Source organism: Ascidiella aspersa, chromosome 4 (genome assembly GCF_963924565.1).
Source record: "Ascidiella aspersa chromosome 4, kaAscAspe10.2, whole genome shotgun sequence".
In the NCBI taxonomy this organism is placed as follows: Eukaryota; Metazoa; Chordata; class Ascidiacea; order Phlebobranchia; family Ascidiidae; genus Ascidiella; species Ascidiella aspersa.
The window spans coordinates 26,658,973-26,679,098 of NC_139450.1; the positions used below are offsets into that span (position 1 = coordinate 26,658,973).

A 20,126-nucleotide genomic window follows, 5' to 3' on the forward strand; every position below is an offset into this window, starting at 1 on the left:
TCCGGTTCGGCTCCTTAAAATCTTATAAAAAACGGTTCAGTTCGGTTACGGTTCGGAAAAAAGTTGACCCAAAACCGGTTCATAAAGTTCCTGTTCGGTTTCGGTTCGACTCCCTGGACGAAATCATGGTAAATTGAGGTAAAAAGCAATATAAAAAATCATTATGCATATTAATATCATCATGTCAATTAAACTGGAGCTGCTTTTTTTACACACTGTCGGTGAGAGTTCGATTATAGCTACAAGCTGCTTGCTAGTAAAATTGCGTGTCATAAAACAGCATTCGAACTTTACACAAAAAACAGAATACAACTTGCACCACGACAGTGTGCAAAAATGAAAGACTGCATGACTCAGAAAGTTGGCTTACAACGATTATACCACCATTGTCTCATAGAAATCGGTAATTACTGGCAAATAAGATGTCACATTAATGGTCCATTAAAAGTTTGTGATGTTCCCTTGTATACCTTTTCATACTGGTGCATACCATGCATATTTTAGTGCACACCGATTAAAGAGCACTGTTTTAGACGAATCATATATAAAATCATAGGCGCTCAAAAACCATAAATGAATGTTATCAATCGGATTTTATTTTTTACTGACTGATTGAAATCATAGCGTCATTCCACGACAAAATTAAAAACGGAAACGATTGTGTTGTACACAATGCGATGTTGAACTGAATTGCACCAGTTAGTTCATGTTAACAAGGTTTAATACAGCGCTAGTAAAAAAAAGGTTTGCAAACGTTCACTGTTTAGCGGATACGGCAAGCAAAGCTCAAACTGATAGCGAAGGGCAAAGCAGCTATAGCAACCAATATTTGGTAGGGGAGCATAAGATATAGTTTTCATCCATGGGTGAACGCAAAAAACAAGAAGCAAGGAGCTCGACAGAAGGAAAAGTGGATGAGAAACCCAGTAGTTTCTTGTCAAAGTGTTTAAAACGTTTTACAGCCTGCAAACGTCCGATACGAGGTTGCTGTGTGTTCATAATTGTGGCCATTGTGCTATGTTCGATTGGAGTTGTGGCAGCATTGATTGTTCGAAGGGAGGTGAGTGTACTTTTTACACTTTTCATTTGTACATTCTGTGTTAGCCACACTCTTATTTTATTAAAGTTTTTACTGTGTGTATAGCATCACAGCCGTAGTACAACGTTTTTTTTTTCAGAAAATCACTTCTTGTACTACACAGATAGAATTATTAGGAAATTAGATTTACAAATTAAGTGTTTTGCAAAAGCATATTTTTATAATGTTACCTGGTTTTAATCCTTTATAGGCAAAACATTTTGTTGAAAGTGTATTACGTTAATTATTCTTTCTCAACAGATATTTTCGCCACCAAGGTCGGAAGACAAGAAAGACCAAATCAGCGAAAAGCCAACAAAAAGTCAGTAAACTAGCATTGTTGTTAATTGTATAGCTTAGTTATATGGGCTCAAGGTTTCGCCAAACTTTCGCGTCGTTCGCCAACATGATTTTAAAGTACAGTACAATATAAGAAGAAACGAGCAAAATTTTGTTTAGCATAATATCTTTCATCATGGCTCCTAGGGACCTCATGGTGTTGGCCGAGCAGCTACAGTTTCCCGAGGCGTAACAACACCAGTGATTACGCGCGATACGGCGTCGTTCCCATGCTCCTTAGCGGCACCGCGTGTATGTGGTTGTACGCCAGCGATGTGTCACACGACTTCGGTTTCTTCAGCTACGCAATCAGCGAGGAACAGGACAACCACTTCCTTCTCTTCTACGACCACGTGAACAAGGTCATTGAATTCGACTTTGCCGGGGACAAAACGACTGCTTCCGTACAACTGGCTGTCAACTCAGGGGTGCGTAAATTTGCTATTTCACCAAATGTCACCAAGTAAAAGATATGCGGTAAGAATGCCAACGACGACATAGAGTTAGGTAACGTTTTAAACTTTTTAATTATAGATCGTTCTTTGATGTTGATAATGAATATATCGTTATTTGAAACGTTCTAAATAATACCTAATTCTGTACGGGCTAAATTATTCCGACTATACGACTATACGTCTTACTACAACCTCCTACAAATATTCTCCGAAACATCTTTATTTGTTTTCCATATAGTCTATATATTGACACTTCTACCACGTCAAACTAAAACTTACGACAAGTATTCTCCTAAAATATTTTATCATGGAAGCATCATATTTTCCAAAATTGCTTGGGTGCTCTGCGATATAACGTAAAGTATACAATTTCGATAACACAGTGATTCATTTTTTGTTTGCCTGTTATGCATCTGTAGTGATACCGTTGTTCCTTGAGCTGTTACAAAGATTTAAGCCCTACGTGTTAGATTGGCGTAAATTGTGTGCTCCATAGAAACGACCCCTCTTGATTCGCAAACGAAGCACGTTAACCCTTTAACTCAGTGGTTCTCAACCCTTTTGTACCCGTGGCCCCTTTTTGATGATTTCATATAGTCGCGGACCCCTTCGATTTTTCTGGTGTAATAACTGGGTTTAGTTTGTTTTAATAATTCAGTATTTTTGCGTTGGGCACCATACGTTGAGTAAAGTAACAGAAAATACCAAATTGCTTTATTATGAACAGTTTGTTTTACTGCCATTTCTGCTGCTGCATCTACGAAGCAAATCTTGAAATGCGTGGTTGCGTTTTTGACACTGCTAGGCGCATGTCATCTTTGCGAACGATAGCACAAAGTTAAACCAACATCCAGCACATGTGAACTGTTGCAATGCTGCCTTTTATTTTACAATCTATTTGTGTTACATCACAATGGAAGTGTTACGTCATATTCAAAACGATTTACAACAAGTTGCAATGAGATTTTATCACTTAGACTACCAAGAATTTGATTGAGCACGTATCACAGCTTTAATTAATTTAATAAAGCTATATTTTGAAACTTTTGAGGACCCCCTAAAAACGTTTTGCGGGCCCCTAGGGGACCGTGGACCCCCGGTTGAGAACCGCTGCTTTAACTGCTAAATTAATTTTGGCTAAACCTCAAGTTTTGATCGGGTGACGCTCCATGACTTCTCCTGCAATAGTCTTCATTTAAGGTTTTCTCAAAGTAAGATGTCAGCATTTTGGAGCAGTTTAAAGGCCAATGACGGAAACCAAAGCAATAAATCAAAACGGTCGCTATTCGCAAAGCAATAACCGACGTCCTGTTTCGTTTATAGCAGGGGTTCTTAAACTGGGGTCCGTGTACTAGTTTTAGGGGGTCAATAAAAGCCCAATTAAAATATTAGTGTATATTTTAGGTAATATATTTATCAAAGAAAACAGTTTAATTAAAAATAAAACGGTTTTGCACTGAATGCATTAAGACTCCATTTGACTTTTACATTTGTAGATCGAAATAAGCAGATTTATGAAGTCTTTTCATATTGGGACGTAAATTTATGACGTCATTTTTGAATTTTTTTGCCTAACGGTGTGATCCACGCAAAGCCAAAACATTTTTAGGGATCCGCGGTAAGAAAAGTTTAAGAACCCCTGGTTTATAGGTTCACATCTGCGCATGGTTTAACGCCCACGCCCAGTCGTTTGGATTGTACATAAATGGCCGGAGGAGCAATGCACCAGTGATCATCGACGCAGATGCGCTGATCGGAGGCGGTAGCTTGATTCTGGCTCAGGACCAAGATAAAGTCGGAGACGGCTTCGACCCGGCGCAAGCTATGACGTACGTCTCGTGATCTTGTCAAAATGTGTGTTTGGGACCGATTTAAGGTTCAAAACAGTCTTGTTTTGAACTCCGTGACAACGTTAGAAATTATCAATATTTGTGTGTACATAAATACTTTACTAAACGATACGACACTCAAAGTTTTAAAACCCTAGTGAACCACAGGTCGACACTTTTCGCGAAGGCAAATACACTCTACACTGTCATCGTCAGTTCCTATAAGTAAAGTAAAATACGTATACAAGGCGAAGTAAGCGGGGCAGTGATCGACAAGCAGAAACCTGCTGCCACTGGTTTTTGATTCCATAAAGATACACCCTTTTATGCAGCAAAAGCTGTGTCGTAATTTTCTAATCAACCCAACCTATGAATAGCCAGCTTTCGGTTCAATAATAAATATAGTGTTTAGGCTTTATTCAGACGGGGCTTTACGAATTTTATTTTGTTGTTAACAGAGGAACGGTCGAGAATGCTATGATGTGGCCTCGGGTGCTGAATAGACATGAAATCATGAAAATTTTACAGGATTGTGTATGTCCGCCTGGTAAGGTAGTCGCAATGACATCGGACAAGATGGAGTTGTTTGGAGAAGCTGTCTACCGTGCACCAGACAGCTGCTAGATTTTGACATAAGCAAACACAATAGTGCACACAACGTTGACATTTGTAAAATTCCATTCAGTCTGAAAACTTTTTTGTGTTTTATTAGTATTAGACGATCGAACCACTTTCGCTCTGCTTGTATTTGTATGCTTAACATGTGCTGTGGAAATATTTATATCAAGCAATCCTATGTTTTTCTAAACTTTTAGCATGTTCGTCGAGTATTGTTACAATACTAGTGTATTTTCGTTTTATATTTAAGGTCGGTATAGGACTTATACTATAGGTAAATTATAATTAAAGTGTTACAATAAATCACAAAAAATTCCATTGTCTCGCTCTTTGAAAGTAAGATGATTCAAGACTTATTTGTGTTTTTCCAAATTGTATTGATCTATACAAAGTTGTAGGTGGTTCTCATGCTGCTCTTCTGCTACCACTTATGAGTGGTTCAGGAATGTCCAAATTGGACTGCTTTTTTCAGTGTCTCCCAAGTTTTATTATTTTTTTGGTAAACTAGTAACACATAGTTTTTCAACACTTTTAAGTGAATATAAATGTCTTTCTTCTTTTGAAGTGAATATAAACTTTACACAGAGCCTGTAAATTCAGTTCCATGCACAATTTACTGGTAAAAGTCAGAAGGGTGTAACACCAGCAGCATGTTGTAACTACTGTTTTAAAATGCCAGTGTTAGTGCTGTAATTGTTTTATCCTGGGGAATTATTATCAAAATGTTTACAGAAGCTAGCTTACTAAATATAGATACAAATGAATAAAATGTTTTAAAATAATTATTTTACATACACGTATATATATAAACGTTGGGTGCTAGAATCCTTCCACAATTGTTAAATAGGGTGCGAGTTAACGTTTGTAACAGTCATTATTTAATATTAATACTTGACCCACCCTAACCCAAACGCTAACTCGCACCCTAACCCAAATATTATGCGTTGTAGTCGGATTATAGACCCGCACCAAACGTTGTTTCCCAAAACCGTTTTCTATAATTGACTAATTAGGAATTAAATTCATGCGGTTCACCTGAAAATTGTTTCATAACAAATTTAACATTCAAAAGCAGCTAACAATTTCCAAAACAAAGCGCCAAACGACGTTTCTGCAGCAATTTTCTGAGTCAGTCGCCCTTTTTCTTATGATTTTGACGCATTCTCTCGCGCGTGCGTCTCGTTATAGCGAGGTGTTGGCGAGGACCGTTCGTAATACCAAATGCGTTTGCGAGTTTCTCGCTCGCTCATCCCTCGCTGAAACGAGCTCGGTAACTTAGCGAGCGAGGAACTGTTCATAATGCCGCCCCAGACTTCGCTTGGCGGTTTTTCCCAAAATCCCCAAATCGCAAAAAATCGCGATTTCCAATATTTACAATGTTGTTTCAATTTTGGAGACAAACGGCGGCGGCGGTAATTCTCAGCTGGGGAACGATCTTCTCGTCCGAGGGGGGAAAAGGGCGTCAAAAGAGGGGCAAAAGAAAAAAGGGGGCAAGAAGGGAAAAAAAACGCTCACCTGATTGTCTCGTTTTGCCTTTCTACGTCAGTGTTGGCCGACTGACGCTTTACCCGGTTTGTTTAGGCTCTTACGATCAGATTTACCGATTATTGCTGGACCTGATTTAGATCATTCATAACACAATGATTTTGGTAGAATCAAGTCAATGAACTTAGCAGCTTTGACAGCGTTATGGATTCGCATTAATGTAAATTATAGGCTACCCCCTACACTGTGTACAGAATATATAACAAATCTAGTGGAGTAAAGCAAAAGCTGAGTGATATTCGGGGTTACTCATGTTTTTAGGTTTTTTGAAGCAACCCATGTTTTTTGATTTTTCAGAGTTACCCATGTGCGAAAAAAGGCAAAACTAAATGTTGCCATTATTTTCTTTCTACATGAAAACCTGACTTTCGACCTCCTAAAAGTTTTTTTATGGCGTTGTTTATGTAATATTAGATGTCCACTTTTATTACTTTTTATTATCGAAGATGGATGATTTTTTCTAGAAGTGTGTGGTTCTTAGCAAAACTTCGCTCTCCTTCACTTGCCGGCTTATTACAACATCTTTTGGGGCGTTATTTGTTTAATTCAAGATAGTTACTTATGTTTAATTTACACAAGAAGCTATTTAAGTGTTGGATTGAGCCAACTTTTTTCTATGTTGGTCTTGCACAAGACCAACTGTTGAAAAATATTTTTTGTTTTTCAGATTAAAATTGCTGTTTTAAATAGGTGTTTCAAGAAATCCAACGCAAATCATCCAACTAACAAGGTAATTATATTTTTAATCCGGGTTTACGTTTTTCGAAACGTGTTTACCGAATCTCACATGCCGAAGCTGCATTAAAACTTTAAAGATAATTTTGAAATTGTTTGCCTTCAATTAAGTTTGGCCTTGTGATTCCCGTCATAATCTCGAAATAGCAATGCACCGCAGGAAGTACTATTTGTACAAGCGTTTCAACGCCTGAATTGTAAGTCAGGCGCATTTTTATGTTTTAACAGTTTGTTCTTTACAGATTTTCAGTAACACAATTATGTCGAAAGTGGAGCTACATTTCGTGAAACACTTCAGAAAGAACGGAAATTACGTCGTTGAGGACTTAACGGAGACGGTGTTCAAGGGCGGAACGATTTTAATCACGAAAGTTATTCGCGCCTTCGTCGGAGAATTCAGTCAAACCGACATGGAGAATCCACTTGCTGGACCAGGGTCCGACCAGTGAAATGTGCGTGTTTGTGTGCAAGATAAAACAATCAACCGAAAACAACGAAATTGGACCTCCCCCTCCCCCGGTTATCCACCTATGAGGGGCGCGGGCTCTACTCCAAAGTTAAATTTTTTTATGTGATTTTATCGGTTCCATAACAAGTTTGGTCTGAATAATTCAGTTCTGTTTTTATGCTGTGCTATCCTTTACATCAAAAAACACTTGTGTAAATAAGTAACTAAAAAAAATTGGCCTTATATTACGATTTGCGAGTTTTGGGATACTAATTAATAATAGTTTGTGGTTTCGGACTATTTCGCCAATGTTTAGCCAGAACGTTAGGGTAGCTGGTTGTTGTTGTAGATGTAAGTTGTACATTGGAGTTGAGCACCCTCTTCCACAAACTGTATATTTGCTAGCACAATAAAACTGCAAAATATCATAAAAATGGTGTTGTAGGCCTACAACTGGTGTGTTAGCGCGCATTACAGAAATAACCCTATACTTCGGCAACAAAAATAGCTTATAAATAAAAAAATATAGCTTTTTAGCACACAGTGATTTGCATGTAGGCAATTTGTGTTTGGTGTGATCGAGGGCGCTCACATTTGAAAATGAGTAAACACGTGCTTTAGCGAACTAATCACGCGCCCGCTGCGTGATTCGCGCGTGAACATCGAGACGGAACTTCGTGCGATGGAAAATTACCCAGGGCCGACTTCACGTCGTTTCGCTCGACTAGCTGCGTGGAATGTGGCAAGTCTGTGTTACGACGTCAGCTGTTTTCTCGGCTACATACGTCTTGCTAGTTTCTTAAACTTTATAAAGCGGTGTTTCTCATACTTTTTTGCTGCGAATGGCACGAAAGCCCTCCAAAAAACACTAAAATTGTTATTTAGCCAATTGCCAAAAAATCTCGAATTGTAATTCAGCCAATTGTCAAAAAATACTAAGTTTGTTATACAGCCAATTGCCATTGTTGTTCACAATATAAAACAATCAGGGCAATCATGACAACCAACAATTACTTCTGATATAGTAACTGTGTACGCTAGCAATAGCATTCAGATAATTATATAGCTTGGTGTAAAGAAACAAAAGCTCACCGAGAGACACTTTGATGCAGTGATATGCATTTATGCTAGACAGTTTTTTTTTTCAAGTTTAAATAAACGTTCTTATTTTTGGTAAAAAAGCGCTTTTATGATTAAAAAGAATTGGTTCGGTTACGAAACTTTGGCATGCGAAGAATTATAAGACAAAAATTGACACGCCGGCATGTTTGAGTTGGACACCCCTGTCTTAAATGTACCTTTTGACAAACAGCTTAAATAAGTTCGATTGTAATTAATATGAGCCATGTCCTCCTATTCTTTTTGCAATTTTTGTTCTAGAAATCTTGCTCTGAATAAACCAATGTCAATAAATCTAAACATGTTAACTGCTGCAGTTGCCGACACAACCAAATTGAACCGCGACCCAATTTTAGTTCACGACCAAAAGATTGAGAGACACTGTCATAAAGCTGTTTTTGTAATTGCTTGTTCGACAAAACAGAAATTCGACAATGCTGCCTAAGTTGACCGACGCCACAGTAGTACGTAAAAAAAAAACATTAATTTTATAAAAATATCGAATACTTTCAAACTAACAGTATTTTACTTGCAAAAATTACTTTAGCCCTTATAGAAATAAATAGTGGGTAAACCACATAAAATTTTAATATTTTGTTAATCAAAATAAACACCAGCAATGTAAAAGACGAAGTTGCAATACATTGCCAGTTGAAGCAGTAAGTATATGGTTAGCGATCTGTTCGACGCAATAACAATTTCTAAAGGTCTGAATTAGGTCCTTTGTATAGGTGCGGATCTAGGATTTTTATTTGAGGGGTGCCATGAATTTCAGACAAGACGTCACAAAGTTACGTTAAACGTGACTTTACAAAAATTACGTCAAAACGTGACATCACAAAGAAGTAACATTTTTATTTTGTTTTAGTTTAGAGAAATACTTTTTTTAGGCTGGATTACCAAATGCGGTATCGAAAGCGAAAAATGCCTTAATAACCATTTAAGATGCCAAAACTTACATTTAGGAGAATGCCATGAAACACTTGGGCTAAAACTATTTTATCAAAAATGGCTAATCGCAAAAAATGTTTGCATTGCACTATACATAGGCAAAAAACATATTTTTTAGAGGGGTGGGGGGCATGGCCACGTTCTCCCCTAGATTCGTTCCTGGTTACAAAAGACTTTGAATCAACAACTCGCCATTCTAACAAATTTTAGGTTGTTTAATCATAGAAGCAACCTACATCAAGAAACAACCAAAGTAATTCTGCCAATGCGTGGAAACTTGTTACGACCACAGATTATATGCATTACGTCATGTTGCGCTACACAATCACAAGACAGTTAACTTCAACGGTGATTTATTGTCAAAAAGAAATACTCTTTTTACGGCCTTTGTTGGCAATCAAGCCTTGTCATCGACTTACCTCGGGTGGCTTGCGTAAAAGCGTTACACATTTCAAACGGAAGTCAATTTTTGATGCTATGACTTATTGCCATTGCTTCCATTGCGTGTTTATTTACAGGCGAAAAAATGGTGCAAATCAGGCCTGCCCAGTCGTTTACCCTTAGCGGGACAGTTTTTCGGGCTGAATGTCTCTGTGAGTAACAATGGTCATTGTAAGAGTTCTAATTCAGCTTTCTTGTGTTGTAATTATTTTTCTAAGAGTTTAATTTTTATTTTTAACGTCGTTCATTAATCGAAATGTTAAATAGTTAACCCGCTTTCGGAGGATTAACTTTAAAGGTTGAGAGAAACACACCAACAAATGGGTGTTATAGATAAAGCATGGTAAAACAAATGAATTAAAAACGGAAATAAACAGCGAAATTTTAAACAACCCTGACATTAGGAACACAAACAAACCCACGATTTTCGACCAATGAAGTATCCATATCGGCCTGACGTCAGTCACTACAGCACGTTGCAGTCGTTGCTGTGCGTTTTCGACAACAACAAAGTACCACGTGAAACCGTGATCACGCAGCGGCGGCGTGTACGTGTGCGTGACCATCTCAGTGGAAAAATACTGCGCCGAGAAAAAGAGCTGAGTGGAAATTTACTAGTAGAGGCGAGCGCGCCGAGCATATGCATCAGACGTGAATGGCGGCCATGCAGACAACATCTGCTGTCGGGCGAGCACATGCACACACCGACTTTTTCCTTTTATCGGCATTAATTCGGCGTTGTGTAGCCTCTGTAAGTGTTAAGCCTTGACGTTGTAAACAGCCTCCAACTGTGCTTGAACATTGGACTAGTCTTATGTTCTCAACGGCTTGTTTCGTCATAGAGCAACCGTTTCACTTCTAAGGTTACTGGAAAAGACAAACGTTTACTGTGTACAGGGATTTTGTAGTGTTTGAGGGGTTTAGAAAATAGATACAATTTTATATTTATGAAAAACAAAGATACGACAGTTTATGACAACAGAACAGTATTGGATTTAAAGAACCATTATAGAAAGGTAGCAGAACTGGAATTCAAACGTCTTCGATACATTTTGTTGGTGTGTGTAGCTTGTAGACCAAAATTACCCAATGATGTACCTCTTTGGAAACTCAAACCTTGTTTATCTTTTACAGGTTTGCCTGCATGTGTAGATCGTAAACCAAAAGAAATAAAAAACGCAGTTTGCAAACATCGGAATCGTCCACAAGACACACCGACAACTATACTGAAATGGATTACGACAGCGACAGAACTGCAGAGACTCGCCAGTGGCAGCACAGCCACCGCGTGACGTATTCTACCGTCAATGACGTCACGAGAGGAAGTCAGGAACCGGCCCAAGGCGGTCAACGCTGGGCCCAGGAGCACAGGGCTTTCGAGCGGCAGGCCACCTTTGCTCAGAACTCACCGTCGTCTGACGGTTTGGCAATCAGCGCTCGCGGCATAAATTCGAAAAACGACAGTCGGTTATCTACTTCGCCGACTCGAGTTCGAGAAAATTCGGCCAGCCCGGACAAAAGCGGTTTCATTCACTTCGTTGCCGGAGGGTAAGGGGCCGTTTTTTTTGTTTGACCGACAATTATTTTTGTTTGTTTGCAATGTTTTATACCAAAAATCGACCTCGGTAAGTTTCAAACCAGAAGTTTGTCGTTTTGTGCATTTGCTGTTTTGTTTCAATTCACTAAAAAAATATAAATTACTGTAACCTCAATTTTAGACATGATGCATAGATTGTACAGTATGATATGTAGAGGATCTTTTTATTTAAGATATCACGCGCAGTTTGCGGGAATTCCTTAATTTAAATTCAAATAAAGCAAGTTTTTCATTTATTCGTATTGTAAATACACGAAAAATTATTAATAAGTTTACCGCGAGCGTTGCCACGAGTGTTTAAATCCCACACACGAATTCTTTTTATGTAGCGAAAAAAGCTGTTTTTTGTTAGACTCTGTTTAGTTGTTTACATTTTGATATGTCAGTTGGGCCTACGTAAACTAATTTAGGACTCGTGTATTATATAATTTGAACGAGCTGATTATTATACCTACGTGCTGTTTTGCATGTGTCACGAAAACGCAGACGCTAATTGTTTCTAACCATAAAATCTAGAAGAAATGTCTGACGTTATCCAGTACAATTATAGGATATTTACTGGTTTAAAAGTGTGTCGCGTTAAACTTAGTATAATAACAAAACGTGCGTGGACTACTGGCGTTGAAAGTGACTACCGCTTCGATAAGCGCGATACTTTATTCTGGGTATTGCTCGGTTGAATAAAATGTAAGAATCAAGCCGTGGGCTCTTAATTACTATCGCATAGTAGGTTGTATCAGTTCCGGGTAAGTTTGCTGAAGCTGCGTCGTATCGCCGATGATTCAAAACGCCATAATTTGCATAACCCAACTAAATTTTACGTGATTAAGCACAGTGTGAGAAGCCGTGAAGGTATTGACTTTTAGTCATTATTACATAATGTCGTGCCAGGACCGTAAGTTTGCTGCAGCCGTATAACCCATGATTAAAAAGAGCTATTAAGAAACCTCGACCAGTGATTGATTGTCTAATAATGTACAACAGTTTTGTGATTGAAAAAGGTGCCTTGTCTTAACGTCTGTGTCTGTCATTATTGGCATTGCATAAGTATTTATACTATAGCAATTCTGGCAATGGGAAACCTAAATACATAAGCGGCGCAAAAGATGGCAGTAAAGCTTTTAAGAGTTAAATAGGTCAACAGGTCACGCCGAACTAAGGAAACTCCGCTATCGCGAAAAGCCAGTGCCGCGAAGTGACACCGCCTGTAAAAGGTTCTAAAACCTAACCCGCTAAACAAGCCATCCCCTTTTTACGTAACTGCTGAACCTCAAGCCCGAAACAGGCAATAAGTGTGGTGACTTTTTTCTTCCGTCTTTGTAGAATCAGTTACCAATTACTAATTCGGAAATTAACCAAGACAAACTGTACATAGATTACTATTAATGTACACAAGGAAAACCTTGTGAAATTTAATGCGTACTTTTCGTATTTCGTATGGTAAATTTTATACTAACTTACCAGTTTGTAATTCATTGAGAAATCTTTAAAGTTTGCCCTAAAATAAACTATGCCCAAACAAATGTACACAGTTTAAAATGTTTTCACAGAAAACACTGATAAAAAACGTCTATAAAATGTAAAGAATCCAGAACTTCCATCTTTAGGCAATCTCAATAAACACCGCAACTTTGTAAATTGCAGGGCAGCTGGGTGCGTTTCCACACTGGTGACGTGTCCCATCGACGTCATCAAGACGCGTCAGCAATCGTCACTGGCCTTCGGCGCCAGTGGCAGCGGTTCCCGTGCGCCCAAAGTCAACCTAATGGTCGGAACCGGCACCAGGAACCTGCTGCCAGCCATGATTCGGAGCTCACTGCGGGGCACTCACAACGTGGGTGTGAGTCACGTGGCTCTACCGACCACGCATTCCAGCATTCTGCATCATTGCAGGTAGGCTGCGTGCGCGTCAGGGTTGCGTCAGTTGGTGGTGAAAATTTTTGAAAAAAAACGCGTTTTCCGTCTCGGTTTTGGCTTAATCAGCATTTATGTCGACCCGATTAGCTATAGTAAGAAGCGCCTAACTTGGTAGCCCTTTTTTGCTTTACCCATCGTTTCAGCAAAGCATATTAGGCGTCTGTTGAAATATGCTCTGTAAGCGTTTCTGTCTGACTTGCGCATATCCGCATGCAACCATCAAAACGCCTAAAAAGTTAACAGTGAAGTTTGTTTATTTTTTTTTTAGTGTGGATAGTATCTACTTAAACATGATACTAAACATTTATCGTTCGTGTGTATTAAAGGGTTTTTGCAAGTCTTTAAACCAAAAGTTTCACAATTGCTTTGCACATTAAAAATATTTTTAAATCTCATTATTTTTTAAAATTTCGTTAGCTTAACTTTTAAGTTTAGAAAACGTTAATTGTAAAACCATAAAGTTTTAGTGTTGAGCATGGCATTTAAACTTTTTTTCACAACCTGTCTAGTTATCCAATTTTAGTTTTTTTAAAAACTATAAATAAAACCTATAAAAAACTTTTTGTCATAAAAGTGCGAGAATCCGAGGAACCGCGTAACTTTTGAAACCGATAAATGCACTCACACGAAAGTGACGCATTTTTATATTGACGCCTACGTGTCCGAGTGTTTCAATATTACGTCAAGTAACGGAATGTCAAATATTTAGTCGACTCGTAGGGCCAGGGACAGCCTAATTATTTGCTGTTCAAGTAAACTAACCGACCCAAATAAACCTTTTTTTTGTTTTGCAGGTCAATTTGGAAGGTCGAGGGCCCACGTTCCTTCTACAAAGGACTGGCGCCTAGCCTTATGGGAGTCGTGCCTTCGAGGTAATTGCCTGTTTTAAAGAAGATATTGCTTCCAATTTAAAAAAGCTTTCGTTTTTCTGTTAAATTTATTAGCTGTGATATCGCGTTTAAATGAATTTTGCTGTATATCCATTCAAAATATCGAAATAACTTTTTTATCTACTAAAAATACTTCATCAATATTAGAAAAAACGAACAATGTTCCAGTATAATATTTTGTTAGGCTTAGTGAGACTAAAGCTATTATCAAACCATCCTAAAACTTGTGAATCTTGATTAACCCAAACTCAAATCGACCCCCTAAAATGCTTTCTTTTATAACGACTTCCGGTACACGATTAAACTTCAAAATACAATACTAATCCGTTACTTTTTTATATTTCTCGCAGGGCGATTTACTTCTACGCATATAGCTGGATGAAGGATTGTCTGCAGCGCGACTTCAGTATGAAGGGCGACTCTACTGTCACCCATGTACTGGCAGCCATCAGCGGTGGTTTTGTGTGCACGTCTGCCACCTGCCCACTCTGGGTCATCAAAACTCAACAACAGCTTCACAGAAGGTGATTTTGAATGTTTTCTGCTTGTTTTTATTGAGTGTCCCCGAATTAAATTATTTTGATTATTGCACATTCTATGGTTCGGCGCCTCCGCTGTTTAGTTATAAAGGGATCGGCAATTTTCCGCATAACATTTAAAAAAACAAAGCATGCAAATCACAAAAATATGCGATAACGCAGTCTTAGATTTATTGATTTGTTATACCTATTTAGTTTTCATGCGAACCAACGCATTCCATGTTTGGACGACTAACAAAACATCTAATTCTCTCAAAATTCGAAAGTAAACAAAATTTATCCCCTTTTTTTTTTCTCTCGCAGACGCAACAAGGTCTCGCTGAGCGCGCTCGACTGCCTCAAGCGGATATGGCGCACCGAGGGCTGGCGCGGCTTCTACCGCGGCTTGAGCGCTTCGTACGCTGGAATGTTCGAGACTGTGATTTATTTCGCCATCTACGAGCGCCTTAAGGCGGCCTACCTCCGTGAAGAACAAATAAATGGCCACTGCCCACCCACTATGGCCAGCTTTTGGGAGCTACCTGGACTTATGGTGCTATCTTCTGCTTCCAAAGTCACAGCAACGGCAGTCGCTTACCCCCACGGTACGTGAAATAGCTGTTCGTTTTGTTTTTAGTATCTTAAGTGATGGCCTGTTAAAACCATAATGCTGATGTTTCTTTTTTTTGGTAAAGAAATGGCCGTAGCTTTGAATTTGTTTTGGTTTACCAAAGAAAAACTTATTAAAACAAAACCATAGACGAACTTAAAAATAAAAAAATAAAAATGCACTAGTATATCTTTTTAAATCACTGGCCTGTTCCTAAACCTGGTCGCCAGAATTCGCCAGACTGTGCCGCGATTAAATGCTTGGAAGTTTTTTTTTTTTTTTAACTTTCCTAAACGCAAAAAAACTACCATGTGCCCATCATTGAAATTCACAGTTTGAAAAGATTTCAATAAACAACAATCGACATATTCCGTACTGTATGGACTCTTCAAAGGTGCCGGGACTGTTGGCAATCTGCGTTCTGCTCGCAGAATTACTGTCGACTCTACATCCCCTGCCAAAACGTCATCGTTAAACGTTCGTCTAATCTCAAAGGACGTCGCAGTCCGCCGCGTTAGCATTTAGCACTTCCGCACTTATTTACACCTACCGATTTGACCATAGTCCGGCGCTGGCCAATCAGATTAAAGCGCTGCCGTTGCGTCACACACTGACGTGTTTCGCTAACCAGTAACAGTTGCGTTTTTGATTGAGAATTGCTCAGACTGGTTCAGCAATGCGCCAGCTGACTAGCACAAACAGTTTTTGAAAGCCACTAAAAAAAGCCTAACAATTTAAAGCAGTTGATAACTATATTTTATAGGCATGAGAAGCATATTGTGTTGAGGAGGGCCTGGTCAGACATACAAATTCAAAATAAGTCTGATATTGTTTTTTTTTATTGTAATTATTTTGAAAAACATAGGCAGCAAACAAACGTTAAAGCGAGATTGCCTTTGAGATGTTACGTATTTGTTTGCAAAGCAAAGTTAAACCAAACGTATTTTTTTACTTAGTCCCTTGCGTGCTTAAGAATGTAGGCTGATGGTTCAAATCAAACATTAAACGACTTTGCCCGAACATTTTGGATCCTAGTTTTACAAACCACCGTTCTTTTTAAAGAAAGCTTTGTTTTAGATGAAATAACACCTTGCGCTACCCCGCAGGAAAATTCGAAACCGTTTTCGCTTCCATTCATACGCCACACTTTAAATCCCCACTCAGGCGCCCAGAACAATGGCATTCCTCCTCCCCCCCCTCCCCAACACACTCGCCCTTTGTTGCCAAATCCACCCCCTTCGAACACGTCACGACTCTCAATTTACGCGACCACCTGATTGATAGAGACCTACTTCTTTAGTCGACACTCTGGCGTTTTTTAGTCTGTGAACATCTTGTCCTATGGAGCACAATTTGTGAATTAGTGAACCCATTTCAATAAACCAGCGATTCCCAAACTTGTGTGCCGCTGCCACACTTTTTAGGCTTAAATACGCTCTATCCACTACAAGTAAATTATATTAAGACATTTGCGTAGTTTGTGGTGTGTTGAATTTTGCGTTACCCTGTTGTTCTGTTAAAAGTAAAAATGTGCCGCAAAACATTTAAGATTTTTTCATTGTGCCACAAGCTAAACAAGTTTGAGAACCTCTGCAATAAACTGTGCTACATATATAAGCTTTATATATCATCTTGTTTTTTCACTTAAAACCATTGGAATTTATGTTGTGACGTTTAAACGGTTACGTCACGTAAAATTCTCTAGCAAGTTTAGTAAACTGCTCTGTCCCGTCAACCGTTATCGACTGATGTAGGTCGAACAGGTTCCGGGTCAGTGCGTTACGCCGTCCAAATATAGAGCGCGCGAACACACACAAACACATGCGCGCGTCTTGCGTGTGCACACGTTTAAACCATGCGATCTAAAATAGAACGCTCGTTTTGGCGTTGACGACTACATCCACACACCGCGATACTAGGTCATCTGTGATGGCTCACATTAAAACGGGCCCAGTACTTTTTTCATGCAAAAATTCCCAGCCTCGGTCCACTTTAGTAAAGTAGTAAATTTTTATTTGCTATTCGCGCGCAAAAAAAAAATTAACGAATATAAGTCATAATAAACGCGTACGCTTTAAAAAATGTCTTTCAGTCGACTGTCTTGTAGTTACAGATTCATTTCCCGTAATTAAAGCGCTTTCTTTTTGAAATCACACTTTGCTGCTGATTTTCACACGGAAGCTCGGCTTTCGAATAGTCAACGTGATTGATTTATACTTTCTTCCTGGTTCAGTGAAACTTGATCGCTCAACAAAGCACGACATGGGTCGCAAAAAAAATATTAAATTTTTTCTACGGGTACCGGCACATAACAATCTATATTAATTTTTGTGGGCTTAACTTTATTCCCACCCAAATTTACACCGCACTTGAAAATATGCCAAATTTTCAACGTTGCTAAACTTTTGTCTTTCCTTTCGCAGAGGTTGTACGCACTCGTTTGCGCGAGGAAGCTGTCCAGAAGAAGTACAACGGCTTCTGGCAGACCATTCGTCACGTAAGGCACGTTGAAGGCACAAGAGCGCTCTACGCCGGCCTACCAGCCCAGCTAGTGCGACAGGTAATTTGATTTTAAGTTTTCTTGTGCATAGTTTCTAATAGGAAATGTACGATTTTTGCATTTTTATTCCGATACTCACTACTTCGGACGAAAATTATCCCGGTCGGACTTTGCGCAAACAACTAAAACAGATTAAGTTGGTGGTATTTTTTCGGGTTGTTTGGACAAAATTTACTTTAGTGATATGATGTGTAGTTGCAACAGTTGTAAACTTGTTGTTTTTCGATAAGTTTAACTTTCAAGTGTAGAATCCCTGTCGCAAATCGAGGCTGAAATTCCCTATTAATTTGTTGTCGGATTGGCATGTGCCACCTTAGTATCAGACTAGTATCGATACTGCATCTGGGCATCGAACATGGGTTCCAAAAAAAATTTGTGAGCTCATTGCTTAGGACTGGGAAGTTTGCCTGAGCGGTGTAAAAGCTGCCGAATAAAATTGTGACAAAAATGTAATTTTAGGTATTTTTTTACTTCCAAGTTTCACATGTGCGCTGCTATATGTTGACATCGGCATGAATAATGAACTGCCTTCACAAGATTGAGTTTTGACAATCTAAAAGCCATCGTTAATTTTGAAATGCTCATATAGTTTGAATTTAGGTCCATCCTAATTGTATCACCATTTTAAGAGTTTATGCTTGCAAGTTCCTGTTAAGAAAGCATAATGTAACACGAATTTGCACGGGTGGACTATTTTTATTAGGACAAACTAAGGCCATAATTGTAAAAAATCGAAATGAAATTGTGCTCTACGTTCGTTACACATATACTTGAATTTCTCCTGTTTTCGCAGGTGCCTAACATGGCCATCGTTATGGGTGTGTACGAGGCAATAATCTACGCTTCGCGGTAATTGCATTCACCTCTTCAAAACGTGCTAAAGAGATCGCAGGGCAATGGAAATCGCAAGAGACGAGTATTAACTCCCGATGAGTGCAAGAACCGCGCTTTTTCAATCCCACCTCGACACACAGTGTATTAATATGCACGTGTGTGACTTGCGGTTACTTTGTACTGTACTATCCAGCTTCGACTGACGCTCGTTTAAAACGAACTGTCTCTTACTGGTTTTGCGGCAAATATTTTTTTCCGACGCCGAATGCGATTTGATCGCTTAACATAAAGACGTTCTTCAATTTTAGCGCGAAAAAACTTTCCCAGTATTTCGCTAGCCTTGACATATTTTCTCTGATTGCAATTTCTTTCAAGGCTGATTTCTGTACGTCGTCACCACTTCGATTTTCTAAATGTTTTAAACTGTAAACGAGCAAACGAACTTTCACAAACAAGCCCTATCGATTCATTCTTGCAAAGCTGGCTCTTACGTGGCCGCGCTCATTGGTTTCCTGAATTGGACGCCATTTTGCATCACACGTTTTTAAACTACCGAAACAACGATCACAATAAAGACCAACACACCTGGTGCCTGTCATGTTAGAGTTATAGTTAGCAAATTGTGAGCCGTACTACGCTGTGACAAACATCGTCTTCAAGTCAACACCTGTTTCTTTTCGGTGGATTTTTGTGCTAACGTGCGTTTATTACTCTCCTGTATAGTTCCCTTGCATAAAGCGGGTATACGTTTCTTAATACGTCTCTCTGTGTGTTCTTGTCACACTGTTGTTTGTGTTCTAGTGGGTTGGCCGTCTTCCGCTCCGTTTTGCAATACTTTGTTTTATGTTTGAATAAAAAAAACGAAACCTTACAAGAGAGCTGTTTCATGGTGTCGGGTCAAAAAATAAAGCTTTTAATGACTCTAGACTGATTTTATTTTATAATTCGGCCGCAAGTTTAGACTCCAAAACAGGCAATTCAACACGATTGACGCCTTTTCAGCTATATGCTTTGTCTTTAGTTTGGGTATAACTTTTAAGCTTTTTATGTAAACGACTTAAAACAGTAAAATGTAAGATATTTAAAACAGCAGAGCATAAGAAAATAGTAAAATCACTCTTTTGTTTCACTTTGATCTGTTTCTGTTGATTTTATTGAACAACTACCGCAAAAAGCCCTTTAACATCTATAAAGATTGAACTTAAGTACAAAACTTAGTAAACCGAAAATCAATTTGTGGTATGTTACAGAAAGATAAATATATTTATCATCATTATCTTAATTTGAAAGAAACTATATTTATCTTTCTGTAACATACAAACAAACTGATTTTCGGTTTACTAAGTTTTGTACTTAGTTTAATCTTTATCATTGATGTGCAACCAGAATCGCTTGTTTTCACCATACGGATTCAGGCAGATTTTGTTATTCGAAAGAATACTTTGATTAACATCTATAAGTTAGAACAAAAGAGAAATACCTCTATTCACAAATAATTTATTATTCGTTATAGTCAGGCCAGGGGGCACCAGCCCACATCCCTCCCACTAAGGTTTTAAGGAAATCTATTGAACCCAACGGCATCTGCGCACTATGGCATGTTGAGCAGTTTGACTATTAATTAAACTCAAAAACTATACGA

The 20,126-nt window shown here is 38.7% G+C and overlaps 2 protein-coding genes across 2 annotated transcripts; both read left to right on the forward strand.

Annotated features, from left to right (window-relative positions):
* Nucleotides 1–808: 808 nt before the first annotated feature.
* LOC146157211 (serum amyloid P-component-like) lies at nt 809–4,531 on the forward strand. Its single transcript, XM_083388441.1, has 5 exons — nt 809–1,060; nt 1,340–1,400; nt 1,565–1,845; nt 3,523–3,701; nt 4,160–4,531. Exons 1-5 carry the CDS (start codon nt 863–865, stop codon nt 4,323–4,325), a joined length of 885 nt encoding a protein of 294 aa, XP_083244567.1. The 5' UTR covers nt 809–862; the 3' UTR covers nt 4,326–4,531.
* A 6,155-nt stretch (nt 4,532–10,686) lies between these two features.
* Nucleotides 10,687–19,337, forward strand: LOC146157212 (solute carrier family 25 member 36-A-like). The gene is made up of 7 exons (XM_083386670.1): nt 10,687–11,106; nt 12,800–13,048; nt 13,867–13,944; nt 14,313–14,486; nt 14,805–15,085; nt 17,514–17,650; nt 18,444–19,337. Exons 1-7 carry the CDS (start codon nt 10,790–10,792, stop codon nt 18,501–18,503), a joined length of 1,296 nt encoding a protein of 431 aa, XP_083242796.1. The 5' UTR covers nt 10,687–10,789; the 3' UTR covers nt 18,504–19,337.
* The last annotated feature ends 789 nt before the right edge of the window (nt 19,338–20,126 follow it).